Consider the following 21292-nt stretch of genomic DNA (forward strand, 5'->3'; position numbering starts at 1 on the left):
GTCCATTAACATGCATTTCTAGTCAGTGATCTGAACAAATAAGCACTCTGAGACAGTGTTGAGGTCTGGTTTCAACATGTATATTGGGATTTTCAGTTTATATGCAAGAGGAAACATTTACTTCAACCTTCTTTGTCTTTACTTCACACTTTAGCACATTAATAGCTTACAAACTGCACTCTTAGCAAACGTCCCGTCAAGTTGGTTTAAGATATGCAGTCTTTAGCCGACTCAGACAAATAAGAAACATGTTTAAGAAGTCTTTTTTTTTCTCTGTGGAATCAACCAGCAGGACAGCTGATACAAACTCCCTTTGCATTCAACGACAGTTAAATTATGTGAAATACTACTGATGTGTTGTCATGGCACAAAGGGACACATGGAGACTGGGCAACCAAATGGATGGCACAAGCAGGCGGGAATCAAAAAGCACCGCTGCAAGGCGGGAAAACCCTTCATGCTCCGCTTTCTAGGCACTGCTGTCCTTGTGCGCTGTCGGCTAAAGCAGCAAATGGCACCGTGAAGAAACGAGACGGGCTTCAAAAGCACATTCGGTCTAATGCAGGTCTGATGACGGGTTATTAAATACACGATTTACTGCTCTGTACATTAACCAAGCGAATAAGTCTCCTTCAGTGTGCACTAAGGTGAGATTCCAGTCTGTACTCCTGATGCCAGGAACTAAAGAAGGTGCTGGGAACCAGAGGTGATGGAGCAGCAGCTGTAACCGCACACAGATGCAGACTGAAGGGATGAGGTCCAAAAAAAAATAAAAATAAAAAATCAAGCCTGCACACAAGAAACTGAAACAACAATCCGCCCCTCTATGTAAACTTAATTACTACATTTGCATTAAATAAAATATTTAAAAAGTACAATTTTGTGCCACACAGTCCAAGCCTTTTTTAATGACTTCTATATAAGACTTTCAGAATGAGACTTCCTTCAGATTTGCATTGGCGAAAAAGGTCAAGAAGTTTTAAGTAGATACTACAGGTGCATCTCCATATATCAGAATACCACCCAAAACTTTATCTCATTTAAGTAATTTAATTCAGACCCCGATTCATTACGCAAAAGAATGTTTTTTTTTTAAGTGTTTATTTAGCTTATTATGCCTTAAAACCCCAACTAAAATCTTACATAAGGGCAATAAAAGGGATTTTGGTTTCAGAAATGTCAGCCTCCTGAAGAGTAGAACCATGCACTGTCGAGTATATACAATCAGATCTTTGGTTGGGGCTCCTTTTGCACAAATTACTGCATCAACCTGTCATGTGATGGAGGAGCCTGGCTTGTAGCTTAACCAATGTGTTAAGGAAGCCCGTGTGACTTTAATAGTCGCCTACATCGCTGGCTCTCAAGTCTCTCATCGTCTTTTTGACAATACTCCACAGATTCTGTGTTGGTCTTAAATCAAGTTAATCTGTCAGTCCAAATGGTGCTAAATCCTGGTTTAAAACCTAATTCAGGGAAGCATTAAGCACTCTACAGGTAACTGGCTTTGCCCACACTGGTCTTGATAAAACACAGTGAAACAGCAGCCCCTGTTTTCCTTCCACTAAACTTTCCTGTATAATGCTTGGCTGCAGCAGCCAGCTCCTGCTGCATTTGTGGAAGGTGACTGTAAGGTCAGGAATAATTTACGCTGGCCAAATTTCTGTATTAAAATCCCCTCTTACAGGTCGTATGTAATATTCAAATTCTCAGAGGAACTGGATTTTGGGTCTTGTGTTTTATATCTTGACTTGATTTTTATGAAACGGGGAAGTTTTGAGGGATATTCCAAGTTTACTGAGATTCACCTGTATAGCAGAATCTTTTCCTTCACGTGTGTAAATTTGTATTGTTACCAAACATTATTCTGACAAAACCTTTATAAAAAACAAAAAAACAACCACTCTAAATTCATCAGTCTTTAAATTATTACATACAAAATAAAACCAAACCATCACGTTCCATGATAGCCCTCCTTTAATGGTCTTCTTCACCATCATATGTAACCATGCATGCAGATGATGCATGTTTGTCCCTCACACACACACACACACACACACACACACACACACACACACACACACACACACACACACACACACACGACCTGGGACATCTTCACCTTTTATAGCCTGTTATCACATGTGGTTCATGCAGTAATCAAAGCAGAAACATCCTCATGTGGTTCAGATTTATTTTTTTTCTATCTTGTACGTGGCATAGCTTTATAGCAAAAGAAAAAAATAATAAAAAAAGGAAAGATTTGGCTCAGACATGGATCCTTCATACCTACCTGTTCCAGTCTTAACAGTCTCAGTATTGTAAATCCGGAAGGTTTACAATACCTCGCGTTAAAAAAAAGAAAAAAAGCACTGTTTGGATTTGGTGGTCGGATTTGGCTTTTCGTATATACAAGGTCACCAATGACCACAAGAGAGTTTCATATCCATGTAGCTAATAATGTCTGTTCAGCCGGCTGCATCGGATTCTGCTCTCAGAGTTCAACGTTATCCGGTGAGTTTGGTCGCATCCCCGCGTTTGGGCGGTGCAGGTGGCGGTCCTCTCCGCAGCGTTGCATAGCCTGAGATGTTTCCGGACGCGTAGCCGCCGTTTCCTCCGTTGCTCTGCTTCCCCTGGTCCAGGAGCAGCTCCGGGGGCGGCGGAGGCAGCGCCATGTCGTCCATGGTCCCCGCCGGGTCCGGCTTGCCGGGCAGGCCCGGACCCTGGCGACCCACCGATTTGCGTTTTAACGTCTGGCTGAGATCCGCCAGGAAGTTCGGCTGACCTGAGCTACCCTTTGGGGATGTGGGCGGAGGTGGCGACTTTGGCGGGGGTTCTGGGGTGGTGTTGCTGCGCCGCCCTAGGGTGGGAGGAGGAGTCTTTTTTAGGGAGTTCTTCGCCCATATTGAGTTGCTAACGAGGGAGACGGGCGGTGGCGGAGGGGGAGCTTGGGGTTGTGGGTTTACCACGGCTACCCTTGGTACACCGCCGCTTTGCGTGTCGTTGCTCGGAGGTGGAGGAGGAGGAGGGAAGAGCTCGGAGACTGGGGGAGGAGGTGGAAAGTAGGCGCACTCGGGTGGAGGAGAAGGAAAGTCACCACCGGCCTGTTTAGCCTGGCTCACTTTGGCCTGCAGTGCCAAGGGCAAGTTAGATAAGGTTGAGCTTTCCAGGTTTGGGGGGAGCAGGCGGCCCATTTGAGGGGTCCTTGGAAGGAGATCCATTGGAGGAGGAGCTGGGACAAGGCGTAGATGGGGTGGTATTGCTCTGGGGAGCAAACTTGCTGAGCAAGTTCTTCCTGGATTCCTCGTAGAAGGTGGATGAGTTGGACTTAACGCTGGAGTTCCTATGAGGGGTTGGAGGGGGCTTCTTACCGCCAAAGCTGGAGGGGCCAGAGGGAGAGCTCCTAACTGGAAAGTCCATATTTCCTGAAGGAAGTGGAGGAGGAGGCGGCGTTGGGCCAGCCATGGGTGGTGGGGGAGGCAGCGTTGGGCCAGCCATGGGTGCTGGGGGAGGCGGCGTTGGGCCAGCCATGGGTGCTGGGGGAGGTGGTGGGGGTGGAGGCGGTGCAGGGAAGCCGTTGTTGCTCTCTGCTGGAGGAGGGGGGAACTCTGGAGACTGGAGGTGCTGGTTACCAACCGGCTGCCATTTTGGTTTAGTCTTTACAGCAGGAGGGGACAGGGGGGCCTTCGGGTGCTCGGCGTGGTTAACGACGTGGGAGGAAGCTCCTGGAAACTGACTCGCCAGCTGCTTCACCAGAGACATGGCAGGTGTGGCTCCTGTGGCTTTAGACAGGCTGTGCTGCTTGGGCAGCGTAGGTGGAGGATGGCCGGACGTGTGTCCCGCCTGGAGGCTGAGCTGCTTCTTCAGCTGAGTGGGCGCAGGAGGGGGTGGTGGAGGTGGGGGCGGCGGGGGTGGAGTCGGCGCAGCGGCAGGTGGAGCAGGAGGGAACGGGGAGACGGGGGACATGGGCTTGGGTGCGGTGTGAGGTAAAAAGCCAGGGGCGAAGGATTTGGGTGGCGCTGGCGGCGGGGGTCCAGGCGGGGGCGGAAACTGCGCTGGTATTGGGAACTGCTGGGGTGGAGGAGGGGGAGGCGGCGGAGGTGGAGGAGGCGGCGGAGGAGGTGGGGGTGGTGCTGGAGCGGGCGGAGGGGAGTCCTCAAGATCTCCGTTCTGAGTCAGGAGTTCTCGCGGTGGACTGGGAAAGCGCTCCTTCAGAGCCTGCTTCAGCCCGTTGGCGTAAACCGTCTGGGCCAGGGGGGCTGGAGCGGGAGGTGGAGGCGGGGGCGGAGGAGGAAACGCTAAACTGCTGGTGTGTGGAGCAGGAGGCTGCGGGATGAAGGAAGGAGGGGCCGCCGGGCTGGGAGGGCCAAACCTCAAAACAGCCATAGCGGACCCTGGAGTCGGCATGGATGGAGGAGGAGGAGGCGGGGGCGGAGGAGGCGGTACATTGGTCCTCGCAGCGATGTGATTCACATTGGGCTTGATGACAGGGAGCGTCGGGGGCGGAGGCAGAACCTGCTGCGCTGTTGCATGGAGGTGAGCAGGCAACTTGTGGGAGGCCTTCTGGTTCTGCAGCCGGGTGATGGTGCTGTACTTGTACATGGTGGGGGCCAGCGAGTGGTGCAACATCATTTGGACCGGAGGGAGCGGGGGAGGGGGAGGAGGCGGGGGCGGCGGAGGCGGGGGCGGTGGACTGGGGGCAGCGGTTGGCTCCTGCTGCGGGGGCATGTGGTTGTAGCTGCTGCTGGGCTGCGGCTCTGGAGACCTGGGTGTCTGAGGCGGCGCCTGTGGGGCCTCTGGGGGCGGGGGTGGCAGCATCTGGGGAGGAGATGGAGGAGATGGAGGCTGACGTTGTGGCTGGGTCGGTGCTGGTTGTGGCACTGATGATGGCGGAGGCTGCTGCTGTGGAGGGGGGGTGAGGATCGGATGGTCCACAGAATGCTGGCTGTGATGTCGGTGGCTGTGGGAAGAATGCGTTGATCCACGCGATGCCTCCATCCTCATCTGCTGAGCAAAGATAAAGTAAACCACAACCTCTGATTTAACATCCCTCTTTATTTCTGTGGACGGAAAGACGTACCTTTGAGTTCTCCTCCATCTGGGTTCCCCTCTTCCAGGCTTCGGAGAAAATGGAGCTCACCACACTCTGGGACCGGCCATGAGAGGAAGCTGTATCCACTCCACTGTCTGAATGACCTGAATGATTGGACTGGGACTCTGACGGGACGCAGACACCAGAAAACCTTGGTTTAATAAGTGTTTAATAAGTTATTAATGCTGCGCAGATGGTTTTCAACCATAAGCGGAGGCTTTAATCAGCAAATAGACTCACCAGGTATGCTGGCAGAACTGGATCCTGATCGAATGCTGGAGGTTGACAGAGACGACCAATCATAGGCTGCCTCTGTCCTCTTCATGGCTTCCTGGTAGTTCACGTATAACTGCTTGCCATACTATAGATAAGCACATACCAGTAGCCGGTTATGTAAATACAGGCCGCATCTTAAAAGTTAATCCACATTTATTTCAGGTTTTTTTTGTAACTCTGATTTGGACCCACCTTGGCGATGCGAATGCCGTTCACCCACTGGTGCAGGGTCCGGACATCGTCACAGCACAGGTACTTTATGTACTGGGACTTCTTCTGGATCTGGGGATGCTGTAAAAGCAAAACACAAAACAAATTAGCTCCACCTAGTGGTTTATAGCCTGGCCACAAAAGACATAATAAAAGACTTAATAATGGCCCTGAACAACTATTTTCCTGTACCCTCCCTCTCCAAGATTTCATAATCTGAATTCACTGATACGTTGTTGAAAGACGCAATGTCTATTAATTAAACTTTTTTAAAACCGGATCTTTAAAAAGATTGATTTTTAACGAGTTCACGGTTCCATGCACTTCAGCCAGGTTTTAAGGGCATGACAAACTCCAACCATAGTATTCAGTTTCGCTTTTTTTTTTATTGTCTATCATGGTACGATATTTTATTGTAATAGTAGATAATACATTTTAACAACCATCTATTAAAGCCTATTTAATTGATTAATAATATTGGCAAGTACCGTGATGCTTTCTATAAGTTTAGAATCTATTGTTTAAGTTTTTAAGCTACTGCACCTTTAATATTTTTGTAAATGTTATGCCGTTTATGCTATTGTTTCCCCCACGCTAATCTAAACCATAGCTTTTGGACGATTCGACTTCCTCCTTAATTTATTTATTCATGTTTCTACTTTCTCTTCTTATCAATATTATTTCTTTGCTTTGTTTACTTAATTTGAATATCCCTGGTGTTTTTTTTTTGTTTTGTTTTTTACACCTGCGATACATTTTTCTTACACTTATCAATAAATAACATTTGACTGCTAAGATTTTTGTCCTTTCTGTCAAGCCACATGCACAGTTTGAGGCCAAAAAGTAGAATCTTAGTCTATCTGATCAAGTTTTGCAGTTTCAAGTCCAAATAGAGTTGATCATTGCCCTTTTTTACATCAGTGAGGGCAGGACAGAAACGACTGGCAGCTAAAGGTTGTTACAGAGACTTGGAGAACTACAGCAAGAAACAGTATCTTGAGTTCACCAACAGGGAGCTTTAGAGGTCTTTTGGTGGCAAAATGCATATGGGTCCCCATCCAGCTTTTATCATCTAGTTGTTTTAAACCTTTAAAAACTGCTTTGCATGTGCATATGGGAAAGTTTAGGCAATTAGCTGTTTTCTTGAGGCCATTCCCTAACTCATGAAGATCGACACGCTCCTGCCTTACCTTATCTTTCCCATTTTGAAGAATGGCAAAGACAAACACACCTCTGTGCCAAGTCGTTTTTAAATCCCAAAGAAACAAAGTAACGGATTACTACATTCCTGGAAAATGTTATGATCATTCCTAGGGCTGATAATACAGTATTTGTATTTTATGTTATAGAATTACAATGCTTAGAGCTTTTTAAATAATATTCTTGGCAAATAAATTGTTGCGTTGCCGACAGCACACACATACACAAGAAAGCACAGATCTTTCTGTAGGTCTAACATGTCCCACTGTTGGCTAATTAAACAAAAGGATCCTAAGAATCCACAAAAGGGAGACGGCCCTGTTGATAACAAAGTGCTTTTTTCTATGCATGTCCATTACCAAAAAAAGCCTTGTGGAGCTTTTCTTACCTTCAGGGCCAGGCAGTAATCAGTAGGAGCCTTGTATTTGCTGCGGTAGTCCTGACCGTAATACACGTTAACATGGTCCAACTGCAGGAAGCACACAAGATCTCTGGACGCCTGCAGATACACAAGAAACAACCTTTTTATATGCATGAACATTTGACCAATAAATAATAAAAAAAAACAACAACTTTGCATCAGTTTTATTCAACAACGAGTTATTTGTCATCACTTGTGCAGCTGGATATGTATAAAAAACACACTTTCAGTGTAAATTACAAGAAACAGAAAGCATTTCAGAACACATGGCATAAGAGAAAATAAACACACATTAAGTGGTGATTATATAGGGACTTTTAAATTCTGAAAGACTATGCCGATATTGGATGTTTTAAAAAAAAACATAATAATTTGGGGGAATTAAGCTTTCATGAAAAGTAAGAGCACTTCAGCTCTAGCTTGATACATAACAAAAAAGGCATGGCTTGTTTTCTGTAACTGTTCTTCAAAGTGATTAAGAGCACAACAGGAAATACCACAGAGCAGACCATGGATCTGGTTCTCATGATCCCAACTCCAGTTTCTGCTTAACCCTTTAAAGTCTGACATAGAAAATTCTGACACACCTGTTTATTGCATATCTTTAGAAAAAACAGAAACTAAATTTGAACCTCACCTTTTAAAAAATATGTCTGGACACTAGACAGACTTTAGGCTTCAGTGGTTATGCAAATCATCATAAAACAAACATCTTTTTCATCTTTTTTCCTTTTAATAAAACTCTTTCACTCAGTAACGCAGGTTTCTTGAGGAAAGTAATCACTTTGTGACAGAGTTAGGGTTCCCAGAAAAACCTGCCCCAGTAAGGATACAATTTCTATATGTATTTTCGGACCTCTCTCTTTAACTAGGTTATTTCTTCCCTTATCTCTTTCAATACAAATATTTCTGAGCGATCCATCTCTTTAGCAAATGGTGTTTGATGTCAAACTACAATGATACAAACATGCCTGTATATTTTTGTTTCTAACTTTGTCCACCAACCTTTGTTTTAAAGAACAAAAGGTCTCAGAAATGCACATATCAATAACAATATATATTATACAAGTATTTTTTTTGATAAAGCTATCTATTTAATACATTTTGTACTTGTATCAAGAAAACAGCCTTGTCAAAAATGTCATTATTGATACAAGACATTGATTTACCAAATTAAAAGTTGTATCAAAGATAATACGGAAGATACAACAAAGGTAATTAAATATAAACATAAAAATTGTATAAGTTGTATAAATTGTTTTAGTTCGTAAAATACGTATCACTTTATATTTATGTATCAAAAGTGATAAAGTGTATCACCTTTGATACACCATCACTTTTGATACAAAAACTTTTGATACACTTTGTATCAAAAGTGATACACTTTGTATCAAAAGTGATACACTTTATCACTTTTGATACTTTGTATTTTGATACAAAGTATCAAAAGTGATAAAGTCTATCACTTTTGATACACTTTGTATCAAAATATCGTGTCAAAAGTGATTCAAGTACTAACTGTTTTAAAAAAGTAGAGTTCTCAGAAATACTTAATCAAAAATTACATGTTGGGTGTTATTGAGTTAATTGTAATCTGGTAGGGTAGTGCGACTCTGAACCGAAGGTAAGCAAGTCTAAGCTGACCTTAGCTTTGCCTTTTGGGACATAATAGATCCCTGAAGCCCTGAGGAGGAAGTAACGCTTCTTCCATGACTTCTTTCCATCTTCCTTGAGCCACAGAATTCCTTCGATCTCTGGCACAGACACCGATCCACCGCAGAAACACTCCTGAAGGACAAAAAAAAATATTAAATCATTGATGTTTTATCTGTTTTCTTTCACAGTAAAAACAGAAACAAATGACATTGTTTTGCACAGCTTTACCTCTAGTAGAGCCTCTTTATTCCTGTCAGCCATCTCTGATGTCTCCTTCCGCCCCAATAAATAGTTCTGAAAGGGATTGAAGGGAACAGGGAAGTAAGTCGACGACAAAGAGGAGGGGGGGGTGAAGCTGGCTGCACGCTTCGTCCTACGTTGAATAAATTATTCACCTTTACTCGCTTTAGAGTTTTGACCCACTTCCAACGCCCTCCCAAGCTCCCTCTCTGACTGGCAGCTGTGTAAGCACTCAGCATGCATAAACTATGTGTGCGCGCGTGGCGGACGCGGTGAGTTTACACACCACGGGCGCGGCGCGATGAAGACTTGAGTGCGTTTAATGGGGCAGTCACCTGGGGGTTCTTGAAGAGAGCGTACTTCTCGATGCGCTCGATGAACATGAGCTTGTTGTGGCTGTCTCGGGTCCAGTTTAACAGGTTCTCCACCAAGTTCTCATGATCCTCAAATATGCGTTCTGGAAAAGATCACGAGGAATAAAAAGAAAAGCCCTCCCTGTGCCAATGAGGCTGAAGTAGTTTATTGAGTGTGCTTATTTGAGCCAGGATGGACTCCTCCCTTACCCATCTGCAGCTCAGTGATGGTTTCCACAAGAGACCAGTCAGGACTGTAGCCACAGTGGGACTTATCCAGCAGGCTGTCCAGCACCTGTCTGACTGACTGCCGCTCGTCCACCATCATGGTCTTGGAGCTCTCGTCTGACATGTGGACTCTTATCACCAGCTGAGGAAGAACAAAAGCATTAGAAAAGACACAAAAAGGACATTACAGAATAATCATTTGTATGCATTTTGTTCAGTTAGGCGCTAGAAGCAACCAATTAAACAAATATAAAAATAAATACATTAGAAAATTAACAAATAGTTGATTTATGTCAGCAATTCAATCCAAAATGTGATATATTTTAAGTTTATTTCAGTTAATTCAGCTATAAAATTAATAAAAAGGGTTTTTAAAGTGTTTAAAAGTTATTAAGTTTTAGATTTATCTGTCCAACCTTTTCCAGAAATCCTTTTATTCCTCGCGCTGCAAGACATTTATCTTAAGTTTTTAATAACTTCTTACATTATGAGTTGTATGTTGAGTCCATGTTTAAATCTGGGTTATTTTAAGTAGCTTTTAAACTGTAGGTTTGTTGTTACATCATTTGTCAAGCCGATATCTGAATATTCTGGGTTTTTCTTGCACCTTTGGTACGTTTTGCTCTGTTCACCCATTGGTTTGGTAGCCTTATGGTTTGATCCCTTTTAAAGGGTTGGTGTTGTTAGTGTTTGCATATCTTTGCAATTTTTGAGATGAACAATACAATATATTTTTCGAAATTTCCCCCCTGTGTCCTCCTATTTGACCGACCGGCTTGGTCCTTCACATAGTTAACGTCTATGTTTAAAATTAAGCCAGGGGAAAGACAAGGATGTGAAAAGCTTTTCAAAAAGAAAATACTCTCTAAAACATCTCTAATTCATTCAGGCTGTGGGAAAGCGAGAGAGAGCAAGACTTTCAACAGATAACATGAAGCCTGAACAGCTTTTAGCCTCATCCTGTTAAGGAATATGCTGAATTTGGGGAATTGTGGTAATTATATGCATTCACTAGAGAATATATGTCGAGAATTTTAAGAATACGAAGCTGAAGACAATTTTTATAAAATTAGATTTTTATCTTTATTTTAAAATAAAACAAGAAAAATAAGACTGGTTTCTCACAGTGGGCTAGTAGCTATATTCCACCTATACCCCTATTCTTTGGAAAAAGGATTAAATCAAGACTGTCAGTAGGAGAACTGGAAAAACATTTTAGAATTTGTTCAGATTTAAACGTTTAAACACACACAAAAAAAGGATTCAGCATCGACATTCTAAGTGGTGCATCAACACTGATAAAGCCACTAATTCCTGAAACCTCCAGTTTTTACTACGCCATCCCTCTCCGACCGACAACCAGCCGGTATCACGCTACGGGTGATTGAGCTGCAACCCAAGCCAACAGCGACACTACAACAGCGCCTCAGACATAGGGGAGCCTGACCTACATTTCCCAGAGAACAAACCAATCCACCCCCCTCTCTGGATTTCTGCTGCATAAAAGTTGATGAGAAATGTTGAATTTTCCGATTACGACGTGCCCAAGCTGACGACATTTCATGCATTCGGAGCATAATTTACGGTGAATCACTACAGATCGTGGTCAAAGCTCCGCGTTGCAGCTGCACCGAGCCCCCTTTTATCTGGCTATGTCAGAGAATGGCAGTGTTAGTTGAAACACTGCTGGGCTTCACCCATTCATTGCATATAAAGGAACACCACTCTGCGACACTGTTTATTCACTGGCCGAGGCGCTGGCTGAAATAGCCCAACTGTGGAGTCCAGCATCGATAACCCAAATGAAGACAGAGGATCAAGGGGCTCCGGTTGTGAGTCCAGACATCGGATTTGGTTTTGGTGGAACTGGAAGACATCGTTGCGTTGTCTCTAAGCGCGCAGAGAAGAGCAGAGCGTCTCCTCGCTTCCTCCTCGGCACATCCAAAAAAAAATAAAAAATCAAACGCTGCATTGACCTATTTTCTCTGAGCTTCAGCGCCTCGCCGTGAACGAAGTTCAAAAGAAACGTGACGTTCAGCAAATACGACAAGACGACGTTATATAAGGGCGAAGGAGTTTCAGGAGGCGAGACAAAGTCTGCAATTATGTCCAGGAGGAAACAAAAAACCCAGCATTTACCTTTTTGACCTGTGCCTCCTTGATTTTCTCCAGAGCGACGCGGATCTTCTCTGCCTTGATCTTGGCAGCTTGCTCCTCCTGGACGGACACACAGGAACATGTTTAATGCATCATGCACACAGACATGCACAGCTTTTCGCCAATCAACGCCTTCTTAAAAGTTAAACGCACAAACCAGTAGAGTGATTGTTTCTTTCATTTTCTCTTTCGCGGCTTACCTGCCCTCTCCAGCACGACGCCATCACCTCCATTCTACAGGTTAGCAAACGCTTCTACTTGGGTGATTAAAACGTTATATAACTATGGTGTGAATCTAAGCGTTCCGCTCAAACGTGGCGCTCCATCATTCCGGGTCCATGGGAAGCTGCTGCAGCTCCCTTTGATCCTTCTAAACAATGGCAGAAGATCCCTGAAGGGCGCGAGGCTGCCGACGGATGCGGGAAGACTTCAAAGGAGCATCTACCCGTTCCTCTTGGAGACCCCCGGAAAAATCCTCCTATGAAGTGGGGAAACATCCTCGTCTGGCACCGTGAAGTTGTTCCACCATGATCCTCGGCGGCGGCGGCGCGTCTGGCCAAAGACTCCGTCCCGGTGTTGGGGTTCACTGACATTCACACATGTGCGCCCAACATGAGCACGATTTGACAAAAAAAAAAAAACCCAAAGCAGATAGTGGGAAGGCAGACGCCCCTCCCCCTTGCTTCTTCCCTTCCTCTCTTTATAACAGCGGCCAGGCTTTGGGAGCGTGCCCAATCGATGAAGCATAATCTCCACGAATGTAGAAGGAGCCGAAGGGTCGGCCAACCAGCGAGCGCCGTCCGCTCGACCCCGCAGCCAATCGGCGTGGGACCCCTGACATCCTGAGGCTAAACCACGGCGGCAGCGGTGGAGTTTGGGGGGAGCGAGCCGCCGGGGTGCTGAATATTTGAAGGCGTGCGCGTCTACAGACGTGTTTGCGTTCGCAGAAAGGAGGCTAAAGGGGGCAATAAACGAGAGCCCTCGTCTCAGGAACTCCCCTCCTCCCTTTTGACCCAGACTCTCTTCTTCTCACATGAGTAACTTCAAAGCAAGCACACATTAACGGAGCAGGAGTCAGCGTGGCAGACGTGTAGTGGCCGGCTTTCAGCCACTGGGGCGAGAGCCAAACGGAGAGAGCAAGGGGGTGTGAGAGACTCGCACCGTAGGTCTAACCTGATATTTAACACTGTGACCCCTCCACACCTTCACCTCCTTTCTGCTGTTCTCTCTATTCCCCGTTTCTGATTTCTATTCCACCGGCGTGTTCACACCACAGCCGATTTTAAAGAGCTCTTCTGCCTGGTAAGGGGATTTTTCTCGTTTCTTGGCACCCTCCCACTTTGATGTCTTTTCTCTCTCTTTCCCTGCCTTGCTCGCTCTCAGACGTACCGTTCAGTATTCCACGTCTGCGAGTCCGTTCCCGCAGCCTGAGCTCTGCAGGATTTTCCTCCTCGTTTATCCATCCTGCTTTAGAACCACTAAAATGCCTCCTGAACGGATGCGTGCAAGAACACAATTTTATTTCATGATAAATTGGATGCCCGGCTAATTGCCGATGCTAAACTGGATGATACTCTTAAGCAGCGCTGGAATTTGATCCGGTTCATCTGGTTTCTGAATATTTGGAACATCAGGAACCTTTATCAACCCTGCAGCCAAGTTCAGGCCCCCTAATTTAAGCAGCATTGGGAATCTCAAAAAAATTGTCCACTATGCAATCTGGGAATTTCTTAAACATGAAAATCATCTTTATGTTAAAAACGAGTCTATCCTTTCTCCTGTCGCCACGTGCTTTCCTAAGGAGGAATGACTGCTTAATTCAATTTTCTTCCTCATTTATGATCAGACTGAACAGCTAATCATTGAATCTGATTTATGACTGGATTGCATTAGCATGCATTTGATGTTTTATGAATTTTTGTATAACTGAAGTGTCTTGGGATGACATTTGCTGATAATTGGTGCTTTATAAATTAACGAGCTGAAATGTGTTTCTCAAAGATCGAGTCGCTGGGGGTAACAGGTGCAGCAGGGAAACCCAGACATCTCTCCAGCTCATTCTGGAGGATCGTGAGACCACAAAAAGCATATATATATATATATATATATATATATATATATATATATATATATATATATATATATATATATATATATATATATATATATATATATATATATATATATATATATATATATATATATATATAACGCCTGAAGCGTTATCTGGGTCTGTCCCACGTCTCCCTCCAGTGGGACATGCCCAGAATACCTCTGCAGGAAGACACATGCCAGACATCTCAATCACAGCAGCCTTCTTTTGATCCCTGCAGAAGATTGAGCGATTAACTACAAGGCGGGAGGAAGAGGAAGCTCATTTTAGCAGCTTGTGTCCAGGATCTCGTCTTTTTAGCCATAATACGCTCCATGTCCATAGGTAGGAGCTGGAACGCAGCCAGACCGGCTATGCAGAGCTCGGCTTCTTGTCTCAGCCCTTTCTATACCGCGGCAGACGGGAGATGCGCCCACATTACTGCACACAAGGCCCAAATCCATCTGTCCGTCATCTCTTGCTAGTCTGAACTTAAATAACGTAAAACTACCACTCATTATTTACAGAAGTTTAACACTGGTGAAACATGAGAAAGTAAACCACAAAAACGTTGGTATATTAGCTTGGTTGCAGCTCCAGTGACAAGATTAACTAAAAACAGAAAGCAAATCAAAAGCCAGCCACATGCAGTGAAACATTGAAAAGAGAACTAATACCAGAGATAAAAAAAAGTCCTCATGCATTTGAATTATATATAATAAAGATAATAAAGTGACGGTGAAGGTGCACAATGAAGAAAAACCCTCTGATATGTCTTCCCTTTTCCCCCCATTTTATATCCTGAGAAATGCAATCAAAGCATTCGGAAAGATCCCTGAACCAATTTCAACTTTTCAGAGTCCCTGGTTCTTTTTGTTCACTTTAAAATAAATGATACTAATGTTTTATGGCAGATATGTCTATGAATATCAATGGAAAGAAGGAAGGACATGACAAAAAGGAAGGGAGGGAGAAAGAGCACAAGGAAATATGGAAAGACGGAGGATAATATGGAGAGAAGACAGAAGGAAGGAGGGTAGAGGAAAAGAAGGACGTAAACAAGAAGCAAAGAAAGGAAGACGCTGAGGAAGGAAGGATAGAAAAATGGAAGGTATGGCAAGGAGGAAAGAAAAGGAAGGGAGGACACAATGTAGGAAGGAAGGGCACAATGAAAGGAGAAAGAAAAGGAAGGATGACACAAGGGATAAACAAGTAGGAAGAAAATGGAAGGGCGCAAGGAAAAATGGGAAGACCGAAGGGAAAAATAAGGAAGGACATAAGGAAGCGAAAAAAAGCAGCAGAAAAAAAAGATAAATTACAAAAAGTGAAGGAAGTGCATAGGTAGGAACAGAAAGGAAGGAGAGATATTGGGAATAAAACAAAGGAGAATGAAAGCAAAGTAAGATGATGAGGGAAAACAAGTCAGGCTAAGAGGGAAGAGGGAAAGGAAGGACACCCAGAAGAAAAAATGGGAAAAAAGAGAAAAAAAGAAAAAAAAAAGAAAAAAAAGGGAAAAAAGGAAATAAAGGAAAAAACGAAAAAAAAGGAAAAAAAGAAAAAAGGAAAAAAAGGAGAAAAAAAAGAAAAAAAAGGGAAAACAAGAAAAAAAAGGAAAAAAGGGGAAAAAAGAAAAGAAGAAAAGAAACAAGGAAATGAAGGCGGAGAATAGAGAGGAAGATAGCGATGAAAAGGAAGGAAAGAAAGAAACAAAAAAGGACAATGAAGTATACAAGGAAAGAAGAAAGAAAGGAAACAAAGACAACATTTGGAAAATAGGATCTTGAATAAGTCTTCCATACTCTTATCTTCGTTTGCACCCATTCAGACTTAAATAAGAAAATCAAATCCCAAAGTTTCCAGACTGCGCAGGAACCCAGAAAGACAGATTTCCCCACAAAAACGGCATGCAGCGCAGCAGACGGGACCGGCACACAAACCCACAAACAGCCACGCCAATCATGGAGTGTGTCAGGAAGTCACCTTGGTCAGGAGGTGAGAGGGCTTCCCAGCTATGCTTTTCAGAATGAGTGAGGTTTCTCGGTCCAGATAGGAATGCTTGGGTGAGGAAGAGGAGATACAAAAAAAAAAGAAAGAGCAGAGGAAGAGACAAAATATAGTGAAGTCAGTGCCAGATGATTCTCTGAGGTTTATTAATTGCAGGTGTTCTGATTCTTATTTTTAAACAAAGCAGCGTGGAAAAGAGAGAAGGGTCTATAAATAAAGCTCTCAGCTGTTGTGCTCGTCATTAGCTGTAGATGTGGGAACCGAAGCAATGATTGGGTAAAGTGTGAGAATTAGCTGAAAGGAAACATGGCTGCATTGCAGAAAAACTTCCCCCACAACCCAAAGCTCCGTCTCACAAGTCTCATTGTTTTATGCAAAGGCTGTACCTACAAACAAAACTGAGATATTACAGTCATAGCTCTGCAGGAACGTTGCAAATGCGGCCAAATGCTGAAAAAATTATATAAAAACTAAAAACTAAATCCATAAACCAGGAGGGTTTGAGAAACAAATGAAAAAAATGTACATGCCACTTTTCTATAAGTCCTGCTGAACCCCCCCCCAACATGTGCAAAACCTTTTATTCTGCAGCCTTTCCATTCGTTATCACTTTCTGGGACTAAGAATGAAAAGAAAACAAGCAGTTTTGGTGTTTTCACATTGTCGGACATACACTCAAAAACTTCAATGTATTTTGTTGTGTGACTTTACGTGATAAACTAACGGAATAACCGTGAAGCGGACATAAAGTTTTACATGGTTTTCACAATCTTGAATAAAAATCTGAAAGGTGCGGCGTGCATTTGTCTTGTCAAAGCATCCAAGGAGGATTTCGGTCTGGACTTTGGGCTATTCTCTCATGCAATGAAACCGTCGCTGTATGTTTAAGGATGCTGCACTACAGGGTGAATGGATCTAAACGCCAGTTTCTAATCTCTTACTGCTTCCAACAGATTTCTTTGTTTACAGTGAAGTCCTGTATATAGCAGAAGGGAAGCCTCACCGTGTTTCATCATGGGTTGCTAGTGTTCAGGGTGATGTGCGTGGTAAGTTTTCCCACACTAAGAGTTTTGAATGCAGGCCAAAGCATTCAATGTGATAAGAGCGCCTTTGATTATCCTTATGCAGGACTTTTTATGGCTTTCTTCTGACCACTCTTCCTTAAAAGGCCAAATTTATGGGGAGGAGCCCTAGCAGGTGCAGATGATCGACTGAAAAGTGCTCTGCTAGTCTCCAAATCACGGAATATTGTCGTATAAATCCAACCCTGCCTTGGTCTTCCTGATGCCGTTTGCTTACTAACCTCATATACCAGTTCAAGCACTGAGCAAATGCCTAAAAGAAATCAATACGTGGATCTGCCAAAATTTTCTTCAGTTGAATAAAAACAAAACAGAAGTAATAACATTTGGACCAATAGACCAAAAGCATCTAAAGACAATTACAAGGTCAGCTTTCTATCACCTGAAGAACATTTCTAGGATTAAAGGACTAATTTCTCAGCAGGATCTGGAAAAACTAATCCATGCGTTTATATTTAGTAGAATTGATTACTGTAACGGTGTTTTCACAGGTCTGCCTAAAAATGGGTCAGACAGCTGCAGCTGATCCAGAACGCTGCTGCCCGCGTCCTCACTAAGACTAAGAAAGTAGAGAACATCACCCCAGTTCTAAAGTCCTTCCATGGCTCCCTGTATCTCAGAGAATAGACTTTAAAATACTTCTGTTAGTCTATAAATCCCTAAATGGCTTAGCACCTAAATACATTAAAGACTTGTTATCGGTGTATCAACCATCCAGACCACTAAGGTCTTCTGGCTCCAGCCTACTCTGCAGAACCAGAACTAAACAAGGAGAAGCAGCATTTAGTTCCTATGCTCCACTTATCTGGAACAAACTTCCAGAAAATTGTAAAGGTGCGGAAAGCCTGAGTTCCTTTAAATCAAGATTAAAAACACATTTGTTTAGGATTGCCTTCAACTAGTTAACTGAATCAACACTTTTTTGTTCTATTTTCTATCTACATTTTATTCCTACTTGCTTTTATTCTGTTTTAATTTGCTATATTTTAATCATGTAAAGCACTTTGCATTGTCCCTGTACTGAATTGTGCTATATAAATAAATTTGCCTTGCCCACTTTTCTTCAAACCTCAACAATAGGCCCCTGCATTGAATCCTAATAAAATACATTGAAGTGTGTGGTTGTAAGCCAACATGGGAAAAACATTATTAAGGCGTGAAAACTTTAGCAGGACTGCTTGCATTAAAAGTTCCGGTCAGTGTTGTCCATGTGTTATTTTGGTTTTGCATTGTCCAATAAGAACAAATCAAAACCCAGTTTTAAATATAGCACATCAAAAATAACCATAGAAGACATTTTACATCATCATATCGTCCGACTGCAGTTCTTGCAGCCTAAATGAGATTAGGTGCGCCCTCACATGCAAACGCACACACATGCAAACTTACAGTGGCCCGGTCCACTTCGCCCTCACGTGAGGTGAAGTCAAGCTGCCGTCTGGCCGGCCTACTGTGGGCCCGTCGCAGTGTGACATGCTGGAAAAGCCGGAGGGTGCAGGAGGGCAGGTGAGCGGGTGCGTGCGTGTTTGTGGAAAGAGGCCAACGATAAATCAAAGGATGCAAACACAAAGTAAACACATGCAGTTGGAGGGGGGAGCATGCAGGACGACATGGTGGTTCTTTTGGATGCCGCCTTTTCTTAAGCATCCAGAGGCTTGGAGCATTAGCAGAGATTTGTTAAAGCAGGCTAAATGCGCCTTAGCAACACTTTAGAGCAGGGGAGTCAAACTCATGTCTATATTGGGCCACTTTAGCATCATGAAGTCATTAAAAGGGCCGGTTGCACCTGTATAGATGATGGTTTTGGTTTCAGAATTTCATTTCAGTGCATATAGAAATATACAAAAAGGCACAGTAACATAAAAGTAGCACCTTAGGCCCAGTTTATCTACAAAAAAAAAGTTTATATTGAGGGGAGTTACACGTTAAACTGCATCACTTTTTCTCTTTGTGAACATTTCTTGGTTGTTTTAATGTATTGTGGGAAAACTGACATCTAGTGGCAGGATGGTGTTACTACACAGTTAAATTTCTCCAATGTGAGATCAATCAAGCCCATCTTATCTTATCATAAAAAAAAAAATAAAAAATAAAAAAATCAACATTCGCTACAGGAGGCACAGTTTTAGCCACTTTATACTCTTTAAAAGGAATATACTTCTACTTTATGACATGATATGCCTTTTTTTTTGATCTTTAGGGCCGGTTAAATAGCCTTGATGGGCCGGAATCGGCCCACGGGCCTTGAGTTTGACACGTGCTTTAGAGGATCAATTGCTTTTGTTAGTGAGCCAGTGCACTTAACGGAGCGCAGAAAAAGGTGGTGTTAACATTGCGATCCGAAACATTAAAAGGTTGCAGAGCGTTTACTCAAAAAAATGGTTAAAAACATGCAAATCAAACTAAACCAACAACAACTCTCGGTCTGCGGTGCTTTTAGGTTTCATACCTCTGTGCTGGCCTGGTTCTGTCCCTGCGAGCTGGGACTGCCCCGCTCGTCAGCCTCCCCTCCCGTCGTCCCTTTATCCGTGTCCAGGGAGTCCATGCTGGAGGCCGAGGCGCACGCCGAGTTAACGCTCGACCGCTGCGACTGGGCTTCCCGCTCGCTGATTGCGCCCACCGAGCCGGTCCGGCGGTGCTGCCCGCCGCCGGACGAACCGGAGGAGGGACGGCGCAAAGCTGTGGAGGAAACCGAAGAGGAGGAAGACGACGAAGAAGAAGAGGTCTGACGTGCCGCTTCGTCCATGCTGAGGGAAGCCTTCTCCAGCTGAGAGGTGATGTCGTCCAGGGAGATGTTGGAGGCTGCGGGCCGGGAGTTGACGCTGCCGCCCCGGACCGTGTTGGCTGGCGATGCTCTGGCACTGCTGCTGGTACTTCCTGCAAGGCAAGTTTGAGTGAAACAAAAAAATCTAAATTATCTGAGAACACACAAAAAACTTGTTCACCACAAAAAAGTCTTTAAAAGTCCTTTTCCTTGCATTCTGTAATGTGGAAGATGCTACTGAGAATATGCTGGTGAAGATTCTCAGTCTTTGTTTTTTTTACTTTTTTTTGAATGAGCTACTGAGAATAAAAACATTTTCCACATCAAACTTTTACAGACTAGAATTTCTAGTGTTTTTAGTCTTATTGCCTGTTTTAAGCATTAAAAAGAAACACTAAAGTTCACCATGAGACTATGGCAGATATTTCCATGGATGTCTGGACAGAACAGAATACATGGATGAATGGAAAATAGCCAGCTCTTATATCGTTACCTAAAGTAAAGTCCTAAGTTATTTTTTTCAGTTATTTCAGAAAACACTTAAAATACTTATTACAATATGGCAATAAGTTAGGCAAAAGTTGACTTAGGCCATTATTTTAGGAAGGTGACAATATTTAATCTTTGGAAATAAAAAAAGTCAACATGATCATCCCTGACAGCTCTTACCATTTCACTCTCTATGAAATTCCAAAAAAGTAAAAAAACAAAGCAAAAAGTCCTTTTTGAATTGAGAAAGCTTCCTGGAGAGGAAGCGAAACGTCTTCAACTATGGTAAACAAGTCCAGTTGCTTTGTTTTTTACTTTTTTTGGAATGACCATGACCTGGATGACTGAGAATCTTCACCAGCACTCTCTATGAAACCACAATGGATGTTGAGGGAGGTTCTTCTTACATTTTAAAAATGAAAACTTCTTACTTATTTTCCATGGGTTAAATGAGCTAGACATCATTTTTTTGCAAAAGCCTTTCTGGCTAAGAAGACGTAGTCTGACTAGAAGCCTGCTTGTTCATCTGGTCGGCCTTTTCTATTCTCAGTCAGGGCAGAACAAAGCAGCAGCTCATTATTTGAGCCATTAAACCTTTTCCTACTGATAGAGTCTAACTAAAGTCTTTGTAATTCATATGACCTTTGATAAAGCAGGGGAGTAACTCATAATGCAATCGATTAAAGCGGACTACCTCCACTGCTCCCCCCTCCACTGGTGCCAGTGTGCTTGGTGCTGGCGCTGCGGCCTCCGGGGCCCCTCTGCTGTCCTTTGCTCTGGCTGCGGGACGTCGAGTTGGGTTTGGAGATGGTGCTGAGCTCCTGCTCGATGGAGCAAAGGTCGGCCATGAGGGCGTCCAGGTCGACGGCGTCGCCTTGATTGAGAGCCTCTGTGAAAAAGATATGACAGGATTATGGAGGTGGAGGCAGATTAATTATGGGGGAAGCTCAGTTAATTAGAAAATAATTGATCTAATTTAATTCAAAAAGGGGAACGCCGGAGATCCATCACACACACACAGGGATATATCT

The 21292-nt window shown here is 43.6% G+C and overlaps 1 protein-coding gene across 1 annotated transcript in view; it reads right to left on the minus strand.

The window, feature by feature from the left end:
- Positions 1–1734: 1734 nt before the first annotated feature.
- raph1b (Ras association (RalGDS/AF-6) and pleckstrin homology domains 1b) overlaps positions 1735–21292 on the minus strand; it is a 55171-nt gene continuing 35613 nt past the window's right edge. Inside the window, 15 exon segments of the mRNA XM_036128165.1 lie at positions 1735–3150; positions 3152–5001; positions 5078–5214; positions 5330–5450; positions 5558–5656; positions 7164–7274; positions 8841–8984; positions 9081–9146; positions 9428–9549; positions 9656–9815; positions 11813–11890; positions 15903–15977; positions 18398–18484; positions 19458–19885; positions 20956–21150. Of these exon segments, the coding sequence (XP_035984058.1) occupies positions 2505–3150; positions 3152–5001; positions 5078–5214; positions 5330–5450; positions 5558–5656; positions 7164–7274; positions 8841–8984; positions 9081–9146; positions 9428–9549; positions 9656–9815; positions 11813–11890; positions 15903–15977; positions 18398–18484; positions 19458–19885; positions 20956–21150 (4319 nt within the window). The 3' untranslated portion in view covers positions 1735–2504.

This window comes from Fundulus heteroclitus, chromosome 24 (genome assembly GCF_011125445.2).
Source record: "Fundulus heteroclitus isolate FHET01 chromosome 24, MU-UCD_Fhet_4.1, whole genome shotgun sequence".
NCBI lineage: Eukaryota > Metazoa > Chordata > Actinopteri > Cyprinodontiformes > Fundulidae > Fundulus > Fundulus heteroclitus.